Here is a 12,781-nt window from a genome sequence, read left to right on the forward strand (position 1 = left end):
ACTAAGCATCTAGATTTTACTGATTACACGAGTAACTGTTCAGTCACAGGCACTAGTTTTTTGTTGAGGATCACTAACTTCCTTTTGCTAGCAGTTTTTTTTAAGTCATTCATTTTATACGACAAGAGCAATCAGATATTTTTGCAACAGCACAATTCATTCTTGGCCGAAAGCAGGTCAGTAATATGCCACCGAGACACTCAATTTGCCCTTTTCTTTTGTCTAAAGTGGAGCTCTGTTGACACATCCTGAGGCATCAAGGAATTGTTAATCTGGTAATGTAGGAAAATGCGCAGGGTAAAAACTGTAAAGTGAAATGAAGGCATTAAGCAGGTTCAAATGGATGTTGGTTGCTGTAGTTATGCAGAGGAATTTTGGCTCTTGAAGGCAAGTAATGGCTGTAAGTTAAATAGGACTCTACTGAAACTATTAGTTTTTAGGGATTAGGAAGAATTGTTTGTATGACTACATTTTGAAATGTCGAACCTGTTGAAACAAGAACAACTTTTCGCATGAAGGAAGAAACTATTCAGGAGAAACTTTCAGCTGTAGGTGTGTGGGGTATGGAGCAGAGAGTTTCTGTCTTCCATGGAGCAGTTGATGACTGTGATTACCCTTGTCACACACTACTTCCCCCACCCCCAAATTATGTCTCATGGATACTAACACATTCTTCACATAGATCCCAACTTGTTCGTTTTCTGTATGTTTCAGTTAGAACCAAATCAGACCTACAGAAGTGAAATGTCGCGTAACTGCACTCATACCTGAGCGACAACAGTGTTGAGCAGCAGGAAGGCAAGCAGAGTGGCAAAGACTGTCGGGGACTTCAGCCCCAGCATGGGGTAGGAGATGATGTGGTAGACCGCGGGCAGGGTGACTGTCAGTGGCAGCTCTCCCACCATCTTGGCAAGGTAATATGCAGACAGCCGGTATGATCCCGACAGCCTCTCTTTGTTGATCACCTCTCGTTCAGGTGGAACTGAAACACAAATATGAATATTTAATTTTTACTCGTAACATGAATTTCAGAGTATGTATATCAACTAAATAAAATAAGATGCTTAAGAAACAGCAACACCCTTAAATTCACAGGACAGTTCACATCTTAACAGAGTGCTTATGTTTCACCAACTAGTAATTTCTGAGTATTTGCAGTTTACTGTCTGATGTCTGCTGGTAATCCATAAAAAGTATTTTGCACCAACATGTAAAATTCAGTTCTGAGCCCTAAACAAGGCGACACAGTTCATATAAAAATTAGTCTTGGTCTAGAATTGAGGTTGTGGATTTTTACAGTTCATCCTAAATTCACTGCACTTCTGATCATTTTATTAGAAGTTTACCCAACGTTTGACTATATTACAACCTACATTTCATTACATTGGCAGAATTCTTTCATCTACAATAGGTAAAATATTGATATAATGAATGTTCTGATAATCAGCACACCGAGTATTCTTCTTCTTCTTCTTCTTCTTCTTCTTCTCCTTCAATATCATCATCATCATCATCAGATACTTTATAGAGTATTCCTGTTGAGAATATCACCAAGCAGGGCTGGATTAACAGCCTCAGTCTTGGTTAATGATGCTATCATCAATTCACAAATCTATAGATTTAATTTGTAGCCCATCTTAATAGCCAAGTGCTCTTGACTGCATTGTCAAAAAGACATAAAATTACATCAAAATATGGATATACAAGATAAATGCATTATCAACAATTGAGTCTGAAAACATCCAGAATTACGTGTTACATACAGATGTACTGATAATGTGTCTATACTGAAAAATGTCCACGAGTTGACAAATAAATAAAATATACAAGTAGCAATGTAATGTTTGTGATGATGATGTCATTTAAAAAGTATCATCATTGGGTGCAAGGCATACTGCTCAAAAAATGTTTCAATTTAGTTGTAATATTCTGCCAAACAGCCATGAAGAATTTGAATAATTATGGTTTTGGATCAGAGATGTGACTTTAATAGAAGCACCCTCTGAACTCACAGGACGAGAGAGCCCCAAAATGGGCATACAGCATCCAGTAGGTGGTGGAGAAGAACATCCAACCCTGGATGTCGTGAAGTGCCTCTTCCTTCCTGTCCAACTGGAACCACAGCAGGCCTGCCATCGCCCCCAGTGCCACTGTCTGCACCCAGTTCAGCTTCGACAGCATTCTGGGCCGTGCTTCCTGGAAGTTGCGCTGTGACAGAACCTGAAATAGTCGAAAATTTGCAGGTGTCACTTAGTTACTTATGAACTACTTTGTACTCAACACAAATTTGAATTAATATGAACATTTTCACAGTGGATATTTTCACTTTACAATCTTTGTCACCAAAAAGCAACATCTATTGAAATGCCAGTATACAACATTCTGTGTTTAAAGTCGAGAAAGCTGCTAGTGCCCGAGTGCAAACGAGTGGTATTACACACAATGTGTACAGCTACATTTCAAAAACTGAACTGAATGAGATGCCGACTACAAACTTTAGAAGCAGGATACCATTTTTGGGTGTGCGTGTGCGCGTGTGCGTGTCAGAGGAGGGCAAACCAAATGAATTATTTATATTTCATAAAAAGTGCTTTTTGTACAAAAACTTAAATGTTTAGACAAAACTGCGCCTATCTGCAATGCAATGCCTCCTCTATGTAGTGTATCCATATTTTTCATATTGCTGTAATTCCATCCTGGAATTTCCACGGTTTGATCTTATCCTTAATTATTTAGATAGCCACCCGACTTACACTTAACTAATTCTCTTTTCCCCAGTTTACTATTACAGTGATGTAGGAGAAAGTGAACACATATACAAACAATTGATACTGTGCAGAAATATGTAAAGGAAAATGTCTATCTTCCCCCCCCCCCCCCCCCCCCCTCAAAAAGAAAAAAAAGTAATCTAAATATTTTGTCCTCATTTGTGAAAAAATATATGTTTGTAGATGGTCCAATGCCACCTATACGCACTACGAACACATTTCAGCGGCCTCTAGGTGATGACTCATTCTCAATTCTGTGGTTGCTTGTATAGCAGTGTGCAATGACCTATTCTTTCCAGTAAACAATAAATATCATTATTTGCAAATTCAACTGATGAATACAATAACTGTACACACTTAACTAAACGGAAGTTGAATATAGAAGTTAATAGTGCCTGTAATTTTCCACTTTGGCTGAGAAACATAAAATGCAGCTTTATGGGGTACTAAACTCTGACTACTTTCCCTCTTCTTGGTAGTTTATTATTCATATGATATCTGACATGTGTCCTAGTTGATTAAATGCCTCCCAGGACAGCTTTAGACATTTCCAGTTTCCCTGTGTTATCGTGCATTAAGACAGAAATGGTGACCAGCACAAGCAGAGTGAATGCACAGTCAGAGCAAAGCAGAGCCCAGCCTGGAGCCTCCAGCAGGGGCCTGGCGGGAGCGTGTGAGGCAGGCTGTGCCAATAATCGAGTGAAGGGGGCCTCAAGTGGCTGCTATTGCCATCTGGGTGAAGGTCGGGTCATGTCGTGCCGAGGTCGCGTCGCTGGGAGGGACAGTCAATTGCCTCTCCACCTCCGGCCGGGGGCTCCCAGGGGGAGGGAACAGGCCAGCAATGGCGTTCGAGTGGAGTATGCAAATCTGAGTGAGCACAGCTCACTTTGTAAGGAACATGAGGAGAACCTGATAACCCCAGTCAGAGTGTTAGGAACAGTATTCTTACAAATCATACAAGTAAAGCCATTTCCCGTGTTATCCTTTCTTACAGGAGTGCTATTCAAACAAAGCACGAAGGAGAGCTTCTGTGAACTTCGTAAAGAAGAGAGGTACACACAGAACTGAGACTGTCAGGGTTATATTTGTATGCCACAAAGATTGCATCAGAGTTTCAAGTCTTCACAATCTTTTTCCTTGACATGCACGCTGCTAATGGGTCACCTCAGAACAGCCCCAAGGCTGTTTTGTCCTCTGCCACAGATTCTGCATTTTCTCATTCAAATATTTTGAACATTTATTTATGCCAATCAATGTAAGTCTGTTCTTGAGCTTCAATCAAACTGTGCAAAATTGATCATGAACAGATTTTTCTCCAGCTAAGTATTCACACTAAACTCAAGATATGACAGTCTTTGATAAGCCTAAGGATGCTTCTGTCTCACTATCAGTCCCATGTGGATCCTCTTCACAGACAAAGATCCATGTTTTGTTGTGGGTGTACATCACTTGCTTGCATGTAAATGTGTAAATCAGTAACCATCTGCATCATGGGGGGCAGGGGAGGAGCGAGGTCAGTTGGGTCGGTCATCAATTGACTGTGCCAAGTGTGGGATTCTAAAATCTTTAATATGTGTGGTGGCATCTGCCAACATCGCAAGCCAACCTATTCTCAGTGAGCTCATGCCTATTACACTAATGGACTTTGTGTCTTCTTAATAGTTATTTTATAACTGGCTATGTTTCCGTGGCACATTGGAAAGACTGCATGATGGTCTGGTATTTTTCCTACTAGTGCTCTCCCACAAGAAAGGCTAAATATCTTATAGAAAAAAGGTATTTACATTCTTATATATAAAAACAAAGATGAGGTGACTTACCGAACAAAAGCGCTGGCAGGTCGATAGACACAGAAACAAACACAAACATACACACAAAATTCAAGCTTTCGCAACAGACTGTTGCCTCATCAGGAAAGAGGGAAGGAGAGGGGAAGACGAAAGGAAGTGGGTTTTAAGGGAGAGGGTAAGGAGTCATTCCAATCCCGGGAGCGGAAAGACTTACCTTAGGGGGAAAAAAGGACAGGTATACACTCGCACACACGCACATATCCATCCACACATACAGACACAAGCAGACATCATGTGTCTGTATGTGTGGATGGATATGTGCGTGTGTGCGAGACACATGATGTCTGCTTGTGTCTGTATGTGTGGATGGATATGTGCGTGTGTGCGAGTGTATACCTGTCCTTTTTTCCCCCTAAGGTAAGTCTTTCCGCTCCCGGGATTGGAATGACTCCTTACCCTCTCCCTTAAAACCCACTTCCTTTCGTCTTCCCCTCTCCTTCCCTCTTTCCTGATGAGGCAACAGTCTGTTGCGAAAGCTTGAATTTTGTGTGTATGTTTGTGTTTGTTTCTGTGTCTATCGACCTGCCAGCGCTTTTGTTCGGTAAGTCACCTCATCTTTGTTTTTATATATAATTTTTCCCACGTGGAATGTTTCCTTCCATTATATTGATATCATTATTTACATTCTTATTTTCAGGTGTCATAGAATGTAAACAGATAAACATTTTTTTGTAGTGTTTTGTTCCATGAAAATTTGGACGACAGTCAGATATCAGTAACTTGCTGCCACAATGTTTTGGTGCAGAGTCTTCTGGCCAACTTTAGGTGTATACTTGCGAAAGTACACTTAGCTCACCTGTTTAAATGGCACATGTGTGGTGTACTCAATTGCCATTGCGAATACATTATTCAATGATAGGGCACATTCATGTCTGCTACAAGTGTTTTGTTACAACTAGAGATGGGTAAAGTTGTTCTTTTTACAGACTCATTCCTTTTGAGATAGTTCGTTTTACTGAACTAGTTCAAATGAGCTATATGATTCATTTTTATTGTTGGAGAACCAATAAAAAAGCAACCTTCAACTAAAAAATCAGAAGCAAACTTTTATTGCCTACAAAAACCGAATGACCATTAGGAACAAATCATATGTGCATAGTTCTAATAACTTTTTTCATACATGCAATCTATTTGTTAGGATGGGCTGACTGCTTTCAATTTGAACTCAAGCCTTTACTTGGGAATCTCAGTAGATTGACATCACGAGGAGTTATCTGCTTTTTCTTCTCTAACAGCGTCTGAAGAGAGGAAAAACTCATTCTTATCTAATAGTTCTTAAAAATTAATTCTTAGAATGGGAAAGAGATATTTAGATACCGGCTTAAAAAAAGGGGGGGAAAGCTACGTTAAGTGTAAACAAGAGTCAAGAGACGGGAGGATCACAACTGGAGAGTGAGCTGAACTGAGTTGAACTGACGGAATGGTTTCCATCATACCATCTCTTGCAGTTCACACAGCTCGGAACTGGAGCCTGACCTGAACTTAGTAAAGTGCTGTTTTCAGTCTTCCAATCAGACGCAGTTCACACAGTTCAATAGTTCAGAACTACGGATGCTCGGGTCCTGGGAATGTGAAAGGGAAAATTTGTGCATGCATATTCGAACTTCTGTTGGTAATGGAAGCGAGCAGTGAAAAAACGATAGTTCACTAAAAGAAAGACCACTCTGAACAGTACCTTTCACGGATAATTCAAACGAACCTTGTTACAACAGCGAAAAAGTTTTATCTGTTTAATGTGAAAAATAGTTTTCGTTGTTACCAGTATTTAGCACTTAGAAACACGACAAGATACAAAGGACAAAGTAGAACGATGATATTTACTGTCTTATAAATATTGTTCGACATGTTTGTAAGTATACATTTCCTCGAGCACATAAATGTAGATGTTTAGATGAGTTCTCCAATTTATTCGGTTCTCAGGAGTGTGACGAATTAATCAAATGACCTTTGTTGACACTTCCACAATGGATTTTGTTTTCGTCATCAATAAATTATATACCATTGCTTGTTCCTACTTTCTCTTAGTATATTTTAGGTTTTTTGTTGGTTTCTCATAACCTCAGTTCCAATTTTCGTGTTTAGCCATCTCTCGCAAAACATGTAATTTTGGTGCTAACGTTTTAACCACAGCCACCACTCTTGACGCATGACTGACGAGACTCGGTGCGCGAATAAAACGCCATGAACTATAAGTCAATTCACTTGCCAAGAGTAGTCGATTTTGACCATTTTTTCCTTTTTGATATTTCATCCCTCTCGCCGGATGTGGGCGGGGAGCGCTTTCATTGGTTCAATAAATATTTCCATCTTCAGCCAAGTGAATTAAAAAGTAATACGAATAAGAAACCAACATTACGGTTGTTTTTAAAATTTAAATCACAGACGAACAGCTAAAGTCGAAAATATATACATTTTAAATACACATCGCAGCTTGGTGAAATCTCCTGATTTAAAATAAAAAGAAAAAAGAAAAAAACAACATACTGAAGCACTGCATTTTCACAAATCTGAAGGTCCTACAATGCGGGAGAAATGTGGGACAAGACAAAATGTTCCATAGGGTTGAAGGGTGCGGGTTGTAAGACAGGGAAGACCGTTTTACACGAGCAACTTTCTGGTCAAAATAAGACTACTCAAAGTGCGTGCACCTTTTATGCCCGCGCGTAAATCAGCAACCAACCACGACGTGTGTGTGTGTGTGTGTGTGTGTGTGTGTGTGTCGTCAATGATCTATAGACTTTTGGAGTGTGGAATTCTAAATTTTCGAGTATGCTGCGCATGCGCAAAAACACTGGACTTTGGGGGCGTCTGCTAAAATCTTAAGTTAATTTATTTTGGCCGAGCTTACTCGTATTATAAGAGACGGATTTTGTGCTTTCGTGTCTCCTTAATCTTTATTGTGTTGCTTGTTTTTTGTTTTGATGACACACTGAAAATTACACAAGGTCCTGATATTCTTCCACTTGGTTTCTCTTGCAACACAGACGAAATATCTGAAAGCATGAAGGCATGTACGTTTTAAAGAGAAAGAGCCGACACAATGCATAAATAAGAACGTAAATCGATATACATGCTTTAGTAAAAATTATTTCAGGAGTGACAAAGTCAGAATTATTTGATGAGGAAAGTAATTTTCGATGTTTTTGATACAAAGGATAAAGTAAAAAGACGCTATTTGCTGCGTTGTGGATATTGTTTAATGTGTTTGCAGGTATACACATTTCGAACAAATAAATTTTTATATTCTGAAAATTTTGGATGACGCATTAATTATTCTTTCCGTTCTCGGGAATGTAAGGAATTTACCACGCAACCTCTGACAAGAATTTACACCATGAATTCCCCTCTGGTCTCCAAAAAACTATATTATTTTTGCTTGTTCCTACATTCCGTACTATATTTAAATTTCTTCGTAAAAAGGGTAGTCCCTCAAACTCACTGTCACAGTTCAGATGCCAAACAGGACAGCAGACAGCTCTCACACGCAACTTTTGCGCTAAAGGCCCCCGTAAATGATCAAACATTTTGCCAAACTTAACTATGCTTGCCAAGTGTTTGATCGTTTACGGTGCAGTTTGGTTTGTTTGCCAGGCATAGATCGTGTGTGACGTGTTTGAGAGAAATTCTGACTGACAGGAAGTTTGACAAGATGGCGGACGTTGTTTGTGACGTTTCGCCGCATTTGTTAAGTGAAAATTTGTTTCGTTACGATTTATCTATTTATATCGCGAGCTTCCACAACTATGAAAAATATGATCGAGGCAAAAACAGAATGGCACTGACATTCACCAAAATGGGAGAGGTACCACATCTTTCCCAGCTATATATTTACGCATGAAGATGTTATGAACAAAGTCAATATTCTGTGCATACAGTTCTCTGGTTCTTCCACGGACGATGTGGGCTGCATTTTCTTACGTTGCGGTATTTTAACTACCTGTCAGAGGGCCAAGTAAAAGAGAATAAATTTTCCCATATTTGCGTCGTCTTTTTCAGTGTGAGGATTAAGTAACGCTAAACAACAAACATTTCACTGTCCATCCGCAGAAAGTTTACGTAATCGTCAGGTTCTGAGTAAACGTTTCCATTAACATGTTTCCAGTTGCCTATTTCTCATTTTAAACCATTTCCTGGATCAGCGACTTGTTTCCTTCTTTTTTTAAACACGCTTAGAAACGCTTTATCTGCATTTGTAGCCATTCCCACTAGTGTCAAAATACAGTATACATGAAAAGTATCTGCTTCAAAAGTAAGGTTAAATCGACAAGCTTTCTCAGAATGTGTACTGACTTGTTTGAAACATCCCTGGCTAGACAAGAGCGAACGTGACAGGAAAGTTTGCTCTTTTTGGAGGGACTTCACAAGTTTTATAAAGTATCATTGTCCGTTTGAAGAAAGTTGATGTAATCGTCGGGTACTGTGGCTAACATTTCCTTTAGCATTTTTTCATGGATAAATCATTTTAAGCCTCTCCCTTACCAGTGTTTCTTCTTCTCGTTTTTTAAACACAGTGTCAAAGTCAATGCCAGGACTGCTTTGTCTGCATTTGTGGCCGCTCTCACTACTCTCAAAACACACACTAACCCGAGTTTTATGGTCAAGTTAAATGGACAAACATTGTTTGAACGTGCACGAGCTAGTTTGGCAAATCCGTGGCTGGACATGAGCGATTTTGTCAAACACATTTGATCGTTTAGGGGGAGCTTTAAATGAAAATCACCACTCTAAACAACGAGACGCAGTACGGGCATAAAACGCCAGGGGCGCTTTAAGTACACTCACTTGTCTCGCTAACAAGGAGACGGCACGACCGTGGGGTCGGGGATTTGTCCGAAATTTTGTGTGGTGAAAGAGGACCTCTAACACCACACGTGGTTAAAATATTAGGACGCACTACCCGGAAAATCCCGGGAAAAATCGATCCAAAGTTTCTTAGGTGACTTATGAGTATAAAATGTTAATCCATTGGCGAGCCGCCGTCTGGCGTAGATGTTATAGCCTTATAGGCCTCTGAGTGTTACGCCAGAGGTCTTGGGTTCGATTCCACCTCTGGCACTTTTTTTCATCTCTCATTTTCTTTTGTTATTCCACCAACTATACAGAACTTTTTGCAAACCTACATTATCTTTAACAAATTAGTTACATTATTGAATAAAAATTATTTTTTTTCGTCCAACAACACAATTCATGGCGGTGGGTTTTCCATTTTTAATTGTAAATTGTATGAGGGGAAACATTGAGTTTTTAATCAGAATAACAAAGTCCATTAGGACAACATTTAGTTTTTATACATATAATAATTATAAACATGAACCGCAGTGGTAATTATCGTAAAACATAGTAATAATTTTTGAGACATGTTCCACAACATATAAAGGCGGATATTTCTCAATCACAGGGTGTTTGCAATAAATCTGTACAAAAACATGCCCCATTAACATTTACGAAAATGTTTTGAGTTTCTGATAATTCTGAGGCAAACCAGGCATATTGAATCATGTCTCGGAATATTGGTGACGATAATTGACGGTGAATTATAGAATGAATTTTTATAAAATCTTCCCGGGAATTGATTTCACGATTCTTCTGTAACAATGCGCTGCAATTTTGCAAGCAACAGAAGGAAAAAAAGTGCCGCAAGAGGAATCGAACCCAAGACCTCTGGCGTAAGGGTCCGAGCGCTTACCATGTAGGCCAGACTGCGGGTCAGCAATGGACTAACATTTTATACTAATAAGGCACCTAAGAAACTTTGGATAGATTTTTCCCGGGATTTTCCGAGTAGTGCGTCCTAATATTTTAACCACTTGAGGTGTTAGGGGTCCTCTTTCACCACACAAAATTTCGGACAAATCCCCGACCCCACGGTGGTGCCGTCTCCTTTTAAGTCGATTGGGACAAAGTCGATGGTGTAAAAGGGTCTCAGGTAGGAAAACTGTGGAGTTGGTAGGTAGGATTTTTTACCATGAAGTCGTTCTTCTGAAATGGGCTGCTGTGCTCGGTATTCAACGAGAGCGCCACCTGACAGCAGGGTGGGAGTAGTGCCTAGCGCTTCAGCCCAAAATGGTGTGGGCTCGTTAGCTTCGGCTGATGACCGCCGGAGTGGTTAGCGGTCCGTGCGCTTCCGCGAGGGGGCGCCCAGGGTGACGAGTGTGGGACAGCAGGCTGCGCTCACCTTGAACTGCGTCCAGAAAGAGGTGGGCCACTGCCAGTCCGATCCGTCGTCGTCGGCGCCGCTGCTCGACGACGAGGCGTGCGACTGGCTGTCCGTCCACAGCGTCTTGCCCTCGTCCTCGCGCGCCGCTGCAAATAAGTAACAACACGTGCTACAAGGAACGTGTAGATTCTCCGTCGGGAGAAAACCACTACATAATACAGGGCGATTCAAAAAGAATACCACAACTTTAGGAATTTAAAACTCTGCAACGACAAAAGGCAGAGCTAAGCACTATCTGTCGGCGAATTAAGGTAGCTATAAAGTTTCATTTAGTTGTACATTTGTTCGCTTGAGGCGCTGTTGACTAGGCGTCAGCGTCAGTTGATGCTAAGATGGCGACCGCTCAACAGAAAGCTTTTTGTGTTATTGAGTACGGCAGAAGTGAATCGACGACAGTTTTTCAGCGTGCATTTCGAACGAAGTATGGTGTTAAACCTCCTGATAGGTGGTGTATTAAACGTTGGTGTAAACAGTTTACAGAGAATGGGTGTTTGTGCAAAGGGAAAAGTTCTGGACGGCCGAGAACGAGTGATGAAAATGTAGCACGCATCCAGCAAGCATTTGTTCGCAGCCCAGAAAAATCGACTCTCAGAGCTAGCAGAGAGCTGCAAATTCCACAATCAACTGTATGGAGAGTCCTACGAAAAAGGTTAGTTATGAAACCTGAACGTCAACTACCCGAGGCGATGGATCGGCCGCCAGGCAGCCCGTGACAGAGCACTTCATCACTGGCCTCCAAGAAGCCCTGATCTTACCCCCTGCGATTTTTTCTTATTGGGGTATGTTAAGGATATGGTGTTTCGGCCACCTCTCCCAGCCACCATTGATGATTTGAAACGAGAAATAACAGCAGCTATCCAAACTGTTACGCCTGATATGCTACAGAGAGTGTGGAACGAGTTGGAGTATCGGGTTGATATTGCTCGAGTGTCTGGAGGGGGCCATATTGAACATCCCTGAACTTGTTTTTGAGTGAAAAAAAAAACCTTTTTAAATACTCTTTGTAATGATGTATGACAGAAGGTTATATTATGTTTCTTTCATTAAATACACATTTTTAAAGTTGTGGTATTCTTTTTGAATCACCCTGTACTTGGACACACACATACTATTCATGCAGTTTATGGCAGTACGGGCTTTCCGGTTATCATGCAAGTGAGAGCGCACGCTTGAACAAGCGTTACCGTTAGGTCCAGCTTCCAGTGACTGAGTGCAGTTCTTAAGAATGTCAAAGCGCAATTTTTAAATACATGATCGAAGCAGACGAAATGAATTAAAATTTGTGCTGCGGTCGGACTCGAACCCTGGTCTTATTGCTTGCTAGGCAGAAATGCAAACCATTACACCACCGCAGTACGATGGTCAACATTGCTGCACGAACTACCTAAGCTGAGTGCCCTCCCGAACACAAACTTCAATTCACATTTTAAAGAGAAAACACACACATACACACACACACACACACACACACACACACACACACACACACACACACACACACCTATATATATAAATTTATCACGAGAAATGTTAATATTTTAATATGTTATTCTACAAGTACAACTAAAGAAAAAGTTCAAATAAACATATGTCCGCAAATGTTTAGTTACGGAGTTACGGCTAATAAAAGATTTTGCCCGAAATTTAGCAAAAAATGATTCAAATGGCTCTGAGCACTATGGGACTTAACAGCTGAGGTCATCAGTTCCCTAGAACTTAGAATTACTTAAACCTAACTAACATATGGACATCACACACATCCATGCCCGAGGCAGGATTCGAACCTGCGACCGTAGCGGTCGTGCTGTTCCAGACTGAAGCGCCTAGAACCGCTCGGCCACTCCGGCCGGCGAAATTTAGCAACTTCGCTAATATGAAGCCATCGCAAAACTCTAAGAGTTTGATGTAAAGCACGATTTCCATTTGTTTTGTCGTTATTGATCTGG

The 12,781-nt window shown here is 40.7% G+C and overlaps 1 protein-coding gene across 1 annotated transcript in view; it reads right to left on the bottom strand.

Annotated features, from left to right (window-relative positions):
* LOC124775236 (ABC transporter G family member 14) overlaps nucleotides 1-12,781 on the bottom strand; it is a 78,241-nt gene that overhangs the window by 5,561 nt on the left and 59,899 nt on the right. The window contains exons 7-9 of the mRNA XM_047250074.1: nucleotides 10,794-10,921; nucleotides 2,013-2,220; nucleotides 768-982 (exon numbers count right to left, since the gene is read on the bottom strand). Of these exons, the coding sequence (XP_047106030.1) occupies nucleotides 768-982; nucleotides 2,013-2,220; nucleotides 10,794-10,921 (551 nt within the window). The remainder of the gene's footprint in view (nucleotides 1-767; nucleotides 983-2,012; nucleotides 2,221-10,793; nucleotides 10,922-12,781) is intronic.

The sequence above is a fragment of the Schistocerca piceifrons genome, chromosome 2, assembly GCF_021461385.2.
Source record: "Schistocerca piceifrons isolate TAMUIC-IGC-003096 chromosome 2, iqSchPice1.1, whole genome shotgun sequence".
NCBI classification, from domain to species: Eukaryota; Metazoa; Arthropoda; class Insecta; order Orthoptera; family Acrididae; genus Schistocerca; species Schistocerca piceifrons.